Here is a 15,895-nt window from a genome sequence, read left to right as displayed (position 1 = left end):
GACAGGAACTTCAGGGCACCGGATATGCCTTTTTTGTCCCTGTAACGCCTCCGTCCTGCAGAGTGCCTGGTACATACCAGCTCTTTGATACACTTTTACTTGGAGAAAAGAGTCACATATGTGACTACACTCAGTCCATTGACCAAGAGCTCCAGATGTCAGAAAAGGATACATTCTGTTAAACTAAATGATCACGAAGAGCACTTATTCTTAATGCTCAGACATCATCATCCTGGTTCCTTAGTGTATTTTACCATCCTTGCGAAATATGTTACTGGTTAAGCCCAGGAAGGTAAATGACCAAATCATCATCCCAGGAGGAGTGACGGTACAGATTAGAAATGCCACGGCCCAAGTCAAGGCATGGCTCCTTCTTCCTCTTTCTTTTTTTTCTTTCTTTTTTTTTTTCTATGTCACCAAGTGCCAGCCCAGCACTGATCAGTTGTTTCACAAGCACAGATCCTCTGAATCCCAGGGTGGGAAGGGTCCTGGAGGTTGACACAGTCCAAGTCATATCCGGGGCATAAATCCTTCCCGAGCATGTGCACTGGGTAGCCATCCATCAAGATGTTCTCATCCCTAATCAAGGTGATCCTACCCAGTGCAGCCCATTGTGACTTTAAGAAGCCTCCCTGTTGAAAAGTTCTTCCATATGCTGCCTTCAAATCTCTTTCTCTCCTAATTCCACAAATCGATCCTGGGTTCTTTGTCTCTTGTGACCACTGAAAACTAGTCTAATCTCTCTTCCAGATATTTGAAGACAGCTGTCATGGCTGATTCAATGTCCCACTTGTTCAACTGACCCTCCTGTGATGCTGTTTCAAGTGTCCTCACTAACTTTATCCTTTCTCATGCTACAACCTAGACCCCCAAAGATGTGCACCGATATGGGATTTAAACATCCCCCGCACATTAGTTTAGCAGTTTTATCACATAGAAAAGAAATAGATCAACCGAGAAGCCTTTAAAGGAATTAGGGGAGGGAAACAGAGAAGTTTGTTTTAATTTTAGATAAGCTTTCAAACTGTAATGACTTCACTCCTTCATTCTTTAACTGCTGGCTTGTAAAGCGGCCTGCAGGGGAGATTGCATTTCCTCACCACTATGCCAGCATGCTTGCCCAAGGGGGCCATGTGTAGTCGGCAGTTGGGAAGGCTACGTGGTCTTGCTCCCAGACGTGTCCCCGTTCACAAACACGCGTTCCGCCATATTGCAGGTTAACATGCTCTGAGACATGCCTCTCAGGATGAACACTGTGAGGAGCGTTGCTCTCTTGTGTTACACTAGTTGTTAGGAGTATGAATAATAACATCAAAACTTGAACTTATCTAGTAATTACATCTTTCTTTCCTTCTCTCTTGCTCTCTCGCTCCTCTCTCTCTCTCTTTTTTTTTTTTTTTTTTTTTTGGCCAGTGCAGGTGCTTGACTAAAGATTATGAAAAGCGCCCAACAGTGTCAGACCTTTTACAGCATAAATTCATTACTCAAATCGAGGGCAAAGACGTGGTGTTGCAAAAACAGCTCATGGAATTCATCGGCATTCATCAAGGCATGGGAGGCACAGAAAAGGCCAGGTAATCAAATAACATCTTCATTCACAAAGTCCAAACATTACCTAATGACACTGCACATTTTTATAATGTGATAGTGCTGAAGGTGGAAAAAAAGAACTCATTTAAATTAGTGCACTGTGGGTTCTGAGATAAGGGGATACTTGCATGAAAAGTGAATTCACGTGTTGAGTTGCATCCCGATATTGGTAATGCTTGCAGCATTTTCTAAACAACTTCATCAGAATAAAGAACGTAAACTTTAGTGGATGATTAGTGTTGGCATACGTTTTCTTGTGTTTTCTGATCTTCTATAAAGTTAAGGTATCTTATATTTGAGACTTAAAAAGAGACATAAACCTGAAAAGACTTTTTGGAAAGTATTATTTCTTGGTATCATTTTTTTCCGGTTGAACTCTATTCAGAAATATTTTAAATATCATTACTCCTACTTCCTATTTGGGTTTCTAATAATCTACTATGTATAGTTTATGTAATATTGAATATGCCTTTTACTTATTATAGATAGTATATATGTTTATCTCAAGGAACTAAGTTGATACAGAGAAGTATACAACAAAATGAATCAAGTATATCATTTTAATCTATAACCTTCTAGTATCTTATGGATGGATATACGTTGTTTAAAAATTAGAATACTATTTATATGTGTCCTGGAACCTGCTTTTTTTTTCCCTTAGTAATTCCCATCACCTATTTCACCCATCCCCCATACTGTCCTCCCGTCTGACAACCACCAGTTTGTTCTCTCTATTTATGAGACTGTTTGGGGATTTTTGTTTGTTTGTTTGTTTTGTTTTTTAGATTCCACATATAAGTGAAACGAGACGATATTTGTCTTTCTCTGTTGGATTGTTTTACTTAGCATATATACCTTCTAGGTCCATCCATGTTTTTCAAATGGCAAGATCTCATTCCTTTTATAGTTGAGTAATATTCCATTATATAGTTATGCTATATCTTCTTTACCCATTCACCTTTCCATAGACACTTGGGTTGCTTCCATATCTTGACTATTGTAAATGATGGCACAGTGAACACATGGGTGCATATATCTTTTCAAATTAGTTTTTCATTTTTGGGGGGTAAATAGCTATTAGTGGAATGACTGGATTGTATGGTATTGCTATTTTAAATTTTTTGAGGAATCTCCATACTGTTTTGCAGAGTAACTACACCAGATTACATTCTCACCAACAGTGTGTGAACATTCCCTTTTTTCCACATCCTCACCAACACATTATTTCTTGTCTTTTTGATACTAGCCATTCTGACGGGTATGAGGTGATATCTTATTGTGGTTTTGATTTGCATTTCCCTGATGAATAGGGATCTTGAACATCTTTGCGTGTCTGTTGGTCATCTGTATATCTTTGGGAAAATGTCTATTTGTGTCTTCTTCCATTTTTAATCAGATTATTTGTTAATGTTGGGTTGTAAAATTTCTTTATATATTTTGGATATTAAATCCCTTTTTGGATATATCATTTGCATATATCTTTTCCCATTCAGTAGTTGCTTTTTCATTTTGTTAGTGGTCTCCTTTGTCGTGCAGAGGTTTTTATTTTGATGTAGTCCTGATAATTTATTTCTGCTTTTGTTTTCCTTGGCTGAAGAAACATGCCCATAAATAATGTTGCTAAGGCCAATGTCCAGGCCAATGTCCAAACCAATGTCCAAGAGAATACTGCCTGTGTTATCTTTTAGTTTTATGGTTTCAGGTCTCACTTTTAGGTCTTTAATCCATCTTGGCTTTATTTTTGTGTAAGAAAGTAGTCCAGTTTCATTCTTTTACACGTAGCTGCCCAAGTTTCCTAATACCATTGAAGAAACTGTCTTTATCCCATTGTATACTCTTGCCTCCTTTTTCAGATTAATTGACCATATAAGGTAGGTTTATTTCTGGGCTTTCTATCCTCTTCCACTGATCTGTGTGTTGGAGCCTACTTTTTCCCACTGAAGAGTGAATAGCCATGTCATTAACTCCATGTCATTCATATTATTCTATGACAGATTTTTTAAATACTGCCAGCATTACCTTGTATGACTTTTCAATGATTGATTTAAATAATCCCTTATTATTAGATATTTAGGTTGTTACTAATTGTTTCTGTCTCTGATAAGTAACATTGTAATGAACAGAGTTGCACATGAATCCCTTATTATTTCCTTAAGATAAGTTCCTAGACACAGTGCTAAGTCAAAGGGTAGTCTTTTGTAGTTTCAGTTTATTCTTGAGAATTCTATTAGTTTCATTTAAGGAGCATATCATTATTTAAGGGCTAAGTGAGGAAAAGTGAGTGGAAAATGGTGCATGGGGGCGCCTGGGTGGCTCAGTGGATTAAGCCTCTGCTTTCGGCTCAGGTCAGGATCCCAGGGTTCTGGGATCGAGTCCCACATCAGGCTCTCTGCTCAGCTGGGAGCCTGCTTCCTCCTCTCTCTCTATCTGGCTCTTTGCCTACTTCTGATCTCTGTTTGTCAAATAAATAAAGTCTTAAAAAAAAAAAAAAGAAAATGGTGCATGACTTAAAAGGTGATTCTATTTGAATTCCTGTCGGGGTCACATGTTTCATTCCTATTTGTTTAATGTGATTTTGTAACATCCCTGATATAGGACACTCCATTTTCACGGCTGAGAAGAACCAAAGTTTACAGAGGCTAATTAACTTCTACAAGGCAACACAGGCAATGAATGACCTAGCAGGAATTCAGATCCTGGTCCCTAAACCCAGGCTTTATTCACATGAGTAAACAGAGTAATGATAGTAGACGTCTCTGGAGGTTAGGCCTTGCCTATATGAGTTTACAGCCTTGCTAGAGAAACAGAACTCATATACCTGTAGTGAGGGAACATTACATTGTGAGTGGAATGAATTACAGAGAAGAAGGAAGGAGGTGTGTAGTTTACAGTGAGGAGATGGCCCTGGGCTCGCACATGTCCTTCCTTCCTTCTTTTTGTGACTGTAGTTCCATAGTCAGCCACAATCCCATACTTCCCAGAGCAAGTGGACAAACAACAAGCAAACAAACAAAATGAACAGAAATTGAAGTGTACTAGCATCGTGTTGGGTGCTCAAGAACTATGGAAAATTTGAGATTTTACCTTATTTGCAAGCTAATAGTTGACCTGCCAGTTACAAGCATATTGGCAGAAGATATGAGACTCCAGGATCAGAGGCAAAGGACCTTACTATTCTTGTTAAGCCAGGAACATCAGTTTTATATTCATGATGGTTATTCTTGTCCCACAAATCCTAGTGCTGATGTGGAATGACCTAGATAGATTGGTGTATACAGTAGGTTTGCCAGATAGTGTAGGGACCCTGAGCTTGGGAAACTCCAATCTTTGAAAAGGGAAGGGCTAGTGAACCTGCCCAAACTTTGTCCTGGAGCAGACATTATCTTTACTATTTTGTTAAGCAAACAACTTCCATCTGTCATGGAGAGAGTCATTATCTCTAATTTCCACCATTTGCTATACAAGCATTCTTGGAAATACAGTCTGGAAACAAAGCTAATATAAGACATGCAGAAACGAGAGAGACCCATGGATAATTGTCTCCCAGCATTCAGACATCGTAAAAATGGTTGAATTAAACAATATTTAGATTCTAAGTCTGTTGCTCTAAGTTCCAGAGATAAAAACAAAGAAAAAAATTATTGAAAACAACTCTACATTGGGCACCACCTGAGATTCAACACTTGTGTTTCTGAGTCACAAAATTGATTCTTGTTGATCTTGTTAAGAATTCTGAATATGTTTTCAATGTGAGAACTTCTGTTTCACTCAGAATTGTGGAAAATTTTCAGTCATTATTCCGTTAAATATTGATCTTCTCTTATTCTTTTTATTTTCTAAGAGATAAATAATGCAATGTCCCAATATACCTTCTGTGTCTTATGCTTTCTCCTTTATGTTTGTCTTTCCTTTATCAGTCCTCTGCTGTATTTTGGATGATTTCTTCAAAATTGTTTCTCAATTCACTAATCCTTAGAATAGGACTAGTCTAGAGTAGTAAACTTTTTTTTTCAGGCTGATATTTCTGTCAACAGCTGTATTTTTCATTTCTACAGTCTCTTACTTTTTGTAAACATTCCTTATTCATTTCTGTCTTTATATCTGGCTGTTCATATCTGGCTAATTTATTTTGTGTGTGAATGTAATTCTTTTCTTTTTCTCTGTAGACTCTTTAGCAGTCTTTTTTTTAATTATTATTTATATTCCAACCAGGGTGAATTGTCTTGATTATTGGGTTTATTTGCTTCCTTAATATTTGGTTTCCTTCTGGGGTTTAGAATTTTGATTTGCTCTCCTGCTTGGAACTGGGGGGAGGGGGGCAGTTTGCTCTGCTTTTTCTTTTCTTCTGCATTCTCTTCTCCTATTTTGAAAGTTTTGCCTTAGCCATAATATGGCTTCAAGAGTCTTTCTGCTCAATAGCACTTTGAGGATATTGCAGATCTGGTCATGGAAACAGTAGGAAGTAGACCCAGTGTGTGCTTGGTCTTGCCATCACAGGTACTTGGGTCCAAAAAAGAAAGAAGATGCAGAATTTTTTCGGTGTTCTCTTTCAGGTAAGAGACAACCCTTCCCACATTCAGCTCCCAGCCTAGGTCAGGGCCTTCACTGTGAGTGGGGTGTTTCATTGCTTTTACTGTCCTGGCCTTTTCTGCCTTTTTCTAGTCCTGGACTTTGTGTCAGCCTGTGGTTTCTGCCCTCCTTCCCAGGGTGTGTCTGACTTTTTAGGTCCACTGTCATGTTCATCTTGTTTTGGAGAAGGTCTTTGTCATTTTAATTCAACTTAAAAAATATTTTAAAAAATATTTTATCTTTCACAAGTGTATATTTGGAAGGGGTGAAAGTAGAGTTTGGATCATTAATGTACAACACACTTTTGACCACAGATCTTAGTCTGAGGTCGTAGGAGGAGGAAGTATTTTCCTGCTCTCAGCACTTTTATACTAGTTCCAAAGTGTGAAACATATTCAGGCAAAAGAAGAGACACTGCAGGGAGCCACTTGCAACACCTTGGGAAAAAGTAGTCTTCAAAATCAGGCAGAATTATTTGATTTGGTACAGTTCCCAGCACTGGTAAAGTTGATCCAAAATCTGACTGTACTAAATCAACATAGCTAACTCAAAGGTGACATTTTTTTGTATGTGATATTGACATTTTGAAATTGGGTTGATATATGTATTTGGCCGGATAATTTTTTTTAAAAGTCCTAATTTGGTTTTAAAGAAGACTGTCCTATGATAAATTGAATACAAACTGAGTACTTTAAATTTCCCAATAACGGCCAGGGGGCAGTGTTAGAAGGCACTGTGGGATGGATACAAGAACTTCCTTTTTTGAGTCAAGGCCTGACTATAACAAGTCACTCGCATAACTTACTCAACTAGTCTGAGGAATTGAGATGCACAGAAGCCGCAATTGCTTCCATGACTAACTCTCAAACCATGGAAATGCATTTTCACAGGAGTTAAATTGACAGTGTTACAGTGCAGACTGAATCAGTGAGAAGTTTTAATTGTAAAATATTTTAAAAGAAAAGTTCGGCTTGGGCCCTGGGGAGGCTCAGTCGGAGAAGCATCTGCCTTCAGCTCAGGTCATGATCCCAGGGTCCTGGGATCGAGTCCCACATTGGGTTCCCCACTCCACAGGTACTCTGCCTCTCCCTCTGCCCCTCCTCCTACTCATTCTCTCAATTCTCCCTCTCTCAAATGAAAAATAAATAAAATCTTTAAAAAGGAAAAGTTTGGCTCCTGAATCCAGTATTGTATTTAGTTGCCTGATTTCATGGCAATAGATAAAGTCATTTGTAATTGAAATGTACTATTAAGCTTTCTTGACTAAAAACAATCCAGCCCAATTTAAGAAGAAAAGCAATTGAGTGAAAAATGCTGGATGGCTCAGAGAATTGAGATGAAGGCAGAGTGCCAGGCTTATGCCTGAAGCAAAGGAAGCCTCAAATAGCCTCCCCCAAGAGCTGCTTCTAAGAAGCCACCAATGAAACCCTCCCTCCCTGCTCCACGTCCTGCAGCAACACTGGTTTCTGAAATGCCACAACCACCTCAAAATATCTGTAAACTGACCTTGAGCTTTGTCACTCCCTCAAGACTCTAAGTTCCATACAAGACCATCTGGTTCCCATTCTTAGGTGACAAATCCATGTTGTAGGTGAAGAAAATGCAATGAGAAGCCCTTGCTTCTCCCTTAGTTCTGGTATCTGTATGAGGCAGAATCCTTTCTTGCAACCATCTTGGAATTTCTCCCCACAAAGGAAAGCTATTTTGAGATATTAAAGCAATAAATTATGTGGAATATGCAAACAGGTTCTTGAAATTCTTTCTTTTATGTATCTTGAATCTTTACCTAAAAGTGTTATTTAAGGTATGATGTGCATTCCTTATAAATAAAGGCAAAACCTACCCCAGTACATAGTGGAATGATAGATCCCAAACCAGGATTTCATTTTGTGGGGCACCTGGGTGGCTCAATCGGTTGAGCTTCCAACTCTTGGTTTTGGCTCAGGTCATGATCTCATGGGTTGAGATCGCCTGGGTCCTGGGATCAAGCCCCACCTCAGGCTCCATGCTCAGTGGGGAGTCTGCTTGAAAAATTCTCTCCCTCTGCCTCTTTTCCCACTTGCTAACTATCAATCAATCAATCCGTCTTTTAAAATTTTTCATTTTGTGGTGTTTATATTATTAACATGTTACCTTTAACATTTTCTTTTGCTTTATATACAAAGCAAAATAACTTTAGTATTTTGCTCGATACCCTCGATATGCTAGTGGTGATTAACTTTGATGTGTATAAATTGTTTTTTGGTTATATTTTATAGAAGCAAAAAGGAATGTTTGTAAGAATTAAGTAACTCAAACATAGCTATTTCTTAGGCCAAAAATAATGGCTGTATTTGTGGTGGTCTTAAAATCACCCCACTTGTCCCAGCATATATGATTTTCAAACCAGGATATAAGGCGACTTTGAGACAGATCTGGAAGGATTAACAAATGAAAGACAAACTAAGTTTTCCAACTCGTCAGGACTGAAAGCCTTGGTTCCAGCTCTCAATTCTTTATTTAGGTATAAGACTTTATGTCATGAAAATTCAGTTGAATGGGATTCTGATTTTACAGAAAAAAAGGAAAAAAAAAAACCCAGAAAAATCAGTAGGAAGTAATAATAGGGTTTTTTCAGTGTGCTACAATGCATGATTCTATTTTATTCTGTTTTCTGGGCATGATAATTTTTCTCTAATGGCTGTAACTATGTCTTTGTGAGAATTATGTACCCTTTGGAACGTTTATTCATATCCCTTAATATGTGGGGCTTTTAAAATGCTTATCCTGGCTGCTCTTACAATAACCATTCTTTTTGATTCCCATCTCCACATGAATATTTCAAAGACACTTCAAAATGAACATGTCCAAAATTGAATTTACACTGTCCCACCCAAAATTAGTTCTTTGGTCCCTTTCTTGTTAATGGCACCACTGCTCAATTCCTGATGCCAACCAGAAATCTAGGGATTATTTTGAAGTATTCTTCTTTCCTACTTTCTGTGTTTAGTCCAGAGGATGGCTACATTTCTTATGGCCCCATTCAACCTAACACCAATGGTGATAAAATCCTTGCTACCATGGAAATCATGAATTGAGATAATGCCGATGTTGTCTCAGTGTTTATTGAGCCCATTGTGTAAAGACCCGGACCTCATGCTACCATGTGGGAGCTGACGGCTAAAGCGTATATAGTCTGTGCACCTGGGGGCTTATGTTTTAATAGAAGGGATAAGGCAAGCCTGTAAAAAACCATTATACAAAATAAGACGTTCCAGTCCCATGAAAGGAATACAAACCGTGTCCTATGAGAGTTAGAAGAAGCAGAGAATGTTTACAGTAACAGGGACAGGAAGGCTTATCCAGGAGTTGGCCTTTGAAACCCCACTGGAATAAACAGGACTTAGTCACATGTGAAAATAGAGTTAGCACCTGCTGAACATTATTTCTAGAAAGAACAGCCTGAGCAAAATCAAGAAAGCTGACAGAAAGGCAAGCATTTAATCAAAGCTGTAAGGGGAAAACTCAAGAAACATGGTTGGAGATACCCACAGAGAGCCAACCATAGAGACAGCGCATTGAGTGTCGGACGGGAGGTCTGACCAGTATACTTGACAGTCCGCACTGCGGATGCCCCAAGGCCACCTGGGCCCTGCTGTGCTCCATCCTTTCATTGGTCCTGAAAGGTAAACTGTGGATACACCAAGACTGTTTATGGCAGTACTTTTGGATGCTTTTTTTCTCTCCAGTATTTCTTCCTAACTTTAAGCTATTGTATATATTTTTTTAAAGTGAAAGAAGTTGGTCTCCATCATATTGAATGACCAAGACATTAGTGGCTAGTGTTGGGCTATTTGGAGACGACAAATCAATTGATAGATTTATTTCTATGTATTTGTGAGTTGTTTTAATTGTTTGGTGTGTGCATCTGTGTATGCGTGCTTATATTCTAAGTAAATTTTATTTTGGGAAATTCCAGGTTTATCTTGGCCAAAATAAGGGGTAAAAGAATTGTCCATATAAAATCTAAGAGAAAAGTTCTTTTTAAGGCACAAACAGATGACAGCATCTGGCCAAGATAGGGAATCAAGAAAAAAGACAGGTGGGAATGGGAAAATGTATTAAGGATCCATCTAGTACCAGGAAATTTAGAAAACAAATGATAACTTATCCTTCCCCCTTAAAATAGATCCTTATGCCTTTCTTTACTACTTCCTCTCCCAGAAAAGCTCCCACATAAGAGCTAAGTAACTTCTAAGCATGGTCCCTTAAGGAATTTTCTAAAGAACAGGCTAGTGAATAAGCATTCCCTAGGGAAGACCATTATGCGTATCTCTGCTTTTAAGTCTCAATAAATAAAGGAATTCAAATAAACAGGAAGAAGAAGTTGTTAAAATGTCCTCACAAGCTGTGAATAATGCCTAGGAATAAGTTACATTGATGTTTCAGAATAAAATTCTTTACAAACAGGAAAAAACCACCAAGGACAGGGGAAAAATAACTGTCAACCAAGGTTGGTGGGGGGGGGAGAACGTGTTCAGGGTCATTTTCTGTTCTGTCATAAAGATCTGGGGTCAGAACCCATTTGTCCTAACACCTCATTCAATTTCTGTCTGTATCATACTGCTCCCCCCTCTTTTTTTTCCTCCAGAGAATAGTCATACTAAAAGAGACTACTATTACTGGAAGGGAACTTCTCTTCTGGTTCCTTCTTGGAGAGACCATAATAGAAGCCCAGAGAAATCCACTCCTCCCAATTCAGTAGCAAGCTTGTGGCCAGCACACGGCTGTAGCTCAAATCCCAGGATTTTCAGAATAGCACTCTTACTGGTTTCTGTATCTCTCACTGGAAGCAGAAATTGGCCTTCACAAAACTGGTGATACAAACAGTTTTTGTTGGACTTTCGGGGACTGTTTTGTATGATTTTACTCCTAATGGACATTTCAGCCTTTACCAATTTCTTTGTGATCCTGCAGTTTACTGAGTAGCATGTTCAAGGGTCAAGAAATTTTTGCTCACGTTTCCCTAGATGACTTTGTTTTAATCAAGAGGGTAGAGTATAGAAATAAATAAGTCTAAAAAGGTGGTCTCATTGACAGCATCTTTGAAATATTTGGGATACAGTCATGTACTAACTTGATTTTAGTGACAACTGGACAAAAGTTGATAATCAGTGTCATGGTCTTTTCATTTCTCTTGAAAAGAGCCCCTTATCTCTGCAATGAGTTTAAGGATTTGCATTTGTTATTAGCAAGTGAACAGTGAGGGCCAACAAAACTGCATTAACTTATAAAACACTTTGTCCCATTTCTCTGGTAGTTGCTACTTAATGTTAAACCACACTCTGAGACCTCTTCTAGTGTGCTATTTTTCAGTCTTTAGTTTCACTGAGGTCTGAAAGGACAAGTTCTCAGTGGCCCCAGCATGTCACTGGTGACAGTGTGTGGGCCTGTGACCACCAACGTGTCCATCCCTTCCCTACCCCGTTCTCCATCTTCACCCTGGCCACAAGGGCACTGGCTATGCTTTTTCCTTCATCCCTGGGCTCATGCAGTATTCTCTCCTTGAAATCTCCCCTCTTCATTCTCTCCTTGAAAATACACTTGAAAACTGTATCTCCAATAGTCAGTTCACCGCTTTTGAGATGCCTTCCCCCAACCCCCAAGCGTATTTACATTTTCTGTCTTCTGTGGTCATGCAGCCCCTTGTTCCTGCTTCAGAGTCAGACAGACGTAGATTCAAGTCCTCATCCTTCCGTGTACTAGTCCTGCCATGTACTAGTTTTGTGACTCTGGGCACGTAACTGAACCTCTCCTTAGACCCAGTTAGTTCTTGTCTATGAAATGGGAATGCAAATAATGCCTACCTCATGAAGCTGTGAGGATAAATGTAATAACACCAAAAAAAACATGGGCATGGTACCTGGCACAGTGTAAGTTATCGCCATCACTTAATGGTACTTATATACAATATATTTTGTGAATCTTAATCATCTTTGTATCTCCAGTGCTGGGTCCAGGACTTTGAAAGCAGTGAGTGCTCAATAAATATACTCTTGACCCTTGAACACCATGAGGTTGTGCAGTCAAAAACCCAAATATAACTTTTGACTCCCCCAAACCTGAACTGCTAATAACCCACCATTGACCGGAAGGCTTACTAAGAATACAAACAGTCAATTAGCACATTTTGCATGCTATATATATTATGTACTCTATTTTTGCCATAAAGTAATCTAGGAAGAAGAAAATCATTAGAGAAAGAAAATACATTTACAGTACTGAACTGTATTTTTTGGGAACAAAAAAAAAAAACAAGAAATTCACACACAAGTGGGCCCATGCAGCTCAAACCCATATTGTTCAAAGATCAACTGTATATAAACTTTTTTTTTTTTTTGCAAATAAATAAATAAATAAATATTTTCTTTATTTATTTGACAGACAGAGAGAATGCAAATAGAAAGAGACAAGCAGAGGGTTCAAAAGCTGATCAAGGAGCCGGATTTGGGACTCAATCTGAGGACCCTGGGATCATGACCTAAGCCCAAGGCAGGCACTTAACCAACTGAGCCACCCAGGTGTCCCTACTGTATATAATTAAAGAGTTTGGGTTGAGATCTGAAATAGAAAGCCCTCATCTGGCTTTATATATTTAACAGACACAATTAATAGTGCATTTATATTTATTACTCAACTATAAAAATAATGGAGAACCAACATGAAAGATTTTTCTTGAGAGGAGGATTTTTTCATTTTTTTTCTAGAGAAAACTTCTTTTTATAGTTTTCTTGCTGGGGTAGGGGTAGAAACAGAGGACTTGGGAAAAAATAATAAAATTTACACAAACCTCTCATTTGTTTCTAAACTTACTCTATGAAGTTGTGTGCTCATGGGTCATGGTCTTTCTTTTATGATAACACCATTGAGGCACAGCGAGCCCCTGCAGAGGTAGGACTGAAACTTCTAACTTTCATCTCTGTGTTTTTTCTAGAAATGCAGTTATCCATTCAGTTATCAGGAGAATCTAACTCATACCCTGAGGGTAAATCATGTATTTTAGAGGTGTTTTCATAGTGGAAGTTACAGAGTAAATGGATTTGGGCATGCCAGTGTCTTATTATAATCAACACATGAGGTTCTACATATCATTTCTGCCTCTTGTAAGAGATTATTGCATATTCTGTTGGAAGCCCCAATTTAAAGGACTCAAGCTTTCATTATCACTCTGGTTTTACCAGTTTTGCCAACACAGTTATTCACATGCTCCCACTTAATATTTGCCTGTCTCACTCCATTACTTTTCTCAGATGGGAGCCATTGGAAACTTTTGCTTTGAAACTCGATTTTTGATTGTTTTGATTGTCTCTGCTTCTTAATTCTTTTGAAGGAATAATGAATATGGATATTAGTTTATTTGTAAAAGTGACCCTTACTTATTATTTAAAAACCCAACAAATACATAAAAATATAAAATTTGTTTTAGAAAATCCCTTGAAACCACAGCACCAAGAGGAGGGGAAAAAAATACCCAGCCTAAATATTTGATGAACACAATTCTAGATTTCTTTCTGTATGTGTGTGGGCAGCAAGAAAGATAGTTTTTACAAATATGGAATTCTTCTGTAAGAGCTATTTTATTGAAATTTTTATTGACATATTATAAATTTACATGCATTTGTAGGAAATAATACAGACAGATCCATGTATCACCTACCCAATTTCTCTCAATGGTTACATTTCATAAAACTATATAAATACTCTTTGAAGTATTTTACTCAAACTTAACAGAAGAAAGAGAACCTTAGGGCAAAAAGGAAAAACATTGTTGAAAGTCAAATAAATGTTTATCTCTTCACTTCAAGATTTTTGGGGGTTTTGCTTAAGTTAAAAGGTTAGATTCATTTTGATTCAGTTCTAGACAACCTCTGCTACCTCCTTGTTCTGAAGAATGAAGTTAGCATAGTTATACTTCCTCCCATCCCCTTGATGTCCACATCCTGGACTTGTTACCCCATTCTTTTATGTAATTAATGCTTCATGTTTGTAGTCTACCTGCAAGCCTAATTTCTGGGGCTGTTTAATCTTTTATCTGTATTTAAGTTGATTCAGTGCACACCTCAAGTCTTTTCAACTATACCCTTCCTTTTCTGAGAGCCTTATTTTAATTATTCTCTTGGGTCAGTAAATCGTGTCATCTCCTAATTATTTCCAGAAAGCCTCAAACCCTAAATTCTTGCTTTCTTGAGCTCGAAGCTTAGGTTAGTTAGGTAAAGTAAACTTAGGTCAGTGTTTTCTTCTCCTCAAAACTCTGCAAACCCTGTTCCACTCTGTCTGGGGCAGGTGTATTGCTATTGAGAGCACCAAGGCAGTGAGCCTCCTCCCTTTATTCATGGCTGGTTCTTTCACAGGATGTCTTTTGGGGGATCAGAAGCTTCATGAAGCTGTGTCTTAACGACCATTCTTCCAGATCCATTTCATTTACCCCTGACCACGTGTAGGAGCCAACTCCTACTGCCTCATGAGAGCCAACTCAATCTTTGTTCTTTTCTCTTTCATTTTGTGTCCTTAACCCATGTGTCTTACCCTGTCTGTGAATTCAGTCATGTTTATTCCCCATCTTTTCTTTGGTCATGATTTTTCCTCTATCCCTTTTCTGATCACAGACAACTCAGTTTTTATCTCTTTCTATTGTCTTATAATCTGTTTATTAAATCTTCGGACCATCTGTTTCAAGAGAAAAAAAAATCTTCAGAGTTTGCTGTCTTAAATGAGATCATATAAGAAACATCTTTGAAGGATGGAGAACTTTTGTCTGAAATTTTTCTGCAATTCTATTTTGTGGTATATATATTCTTCAGTTACCTTGTGCTTATAATCAATCCTTAATTACTCCTCTTTCTCCCCTCCCCCATTGTTTTTGTTTTTTGGTTAGAAGTATATACGGTGATGAATGTCTTCCAGGTGGGATTGGAAATAGCTGTGTGCTAACCAAAAAAATAAGGGGGAATGGAAGAAGGATGACTTGAAACGTCTTCAGCTTGGATTAGGTTGATTCTCTTGAACACCCTCCTACCAAATCTGCATTTTCTTTGCCTTCTCCCCTCAGTTTTGAGCCTTTAAGAAGTCACTGTACAAGGCCACTAGCCAGTACCAGCCCAGGGAACACCATTCATACCATGGTCTCTCTAATGACAGTCTCTCTGTGTCATGTCATATCTCGATTATCGACTGCTGCTGCTTCCCTGCTCCCTCTACCTGGCTTTCCCCTGGCCACCAGCCACTCCTTTACTGACAAGTAGATGATAGGTCACTCTTCCCTGGTCTACTCCCGCCCCTTGCTTTCCTGAGTGTGAACCGGGTCTTCTCAGGACTTTTTCCCACTTCCCACTATGAACTTCACACGCCCCCGGAACCGACAGCTCCGAGAAAAGGCTCATTGAATCCCACTCTCAGGGCGGTGCACTTTCTTTCAGAAAAGTCTTTTTTTCTGGAAATATCCATGTGGTGTCACAATTTAGCTACCCAAGAGAATAATTAAAGAGCTCAGAAAAGGGGAGGCCTTGTTGGTTTTCAGCTTCCTTTCTCATTTTAATACAGATTTCTCATTATTTGACCATTATGTCTATGCTTTGGGACTATGGCCATTTCTGTTTTTTCATTAAAGAAATACACTTTTCATTCCTCCTCCTTTTTGTTGTTTAATGAGTTGTCAAGGAAATGAATAATTACTCTACTCTATGATCTTTAACTTGAA

General features: G+C 38.4%; 1 protein-coding gene across 4 annotated transcripts in view; it reads left to right on the top strand.

The window, feature by feature from the left end:
* Positions 1–15,895, top strand: part of MYO3A (myosin IIIA) — a 241,796-nt gene that overhangs the window by 70,584 nt on the left and 155,317 nt on the right. For all 4 annotated transcript variants that reach the window (XM_059183893.1, XM_059183895.1, XM_059183894.1 and 1 more), the window contains exon 10: positions 1,419–1,574. In XM_059183893.1, coding sequence (XP_059039876.1) covers positions 1,419–1,574 — 156 coding nt within the window. The remainder of the gene's footprint in view (positions 1–1,418; positions 1,575–15,895) is intronic.

The sequence above is a fragment of the Mustela lutreola genome, chromosome 8 (assembly GCF_030435805.1).
Source record: "Mustela lutreola isolate mMusLut2 chromosome 8, mMusLut2.pri, whole genome shotgun sequence".
NCBI lineage: Eukaryota > Metazoa > Chordata > Mammalia > Carnivora > Mustelidae > Mustela > Mustela lutreola.
The sequence above is the reverse complement of the archived record's forward strand: the minus strand, read 5'-3'. Positions and strand labels throughout refer to the sequence as shown.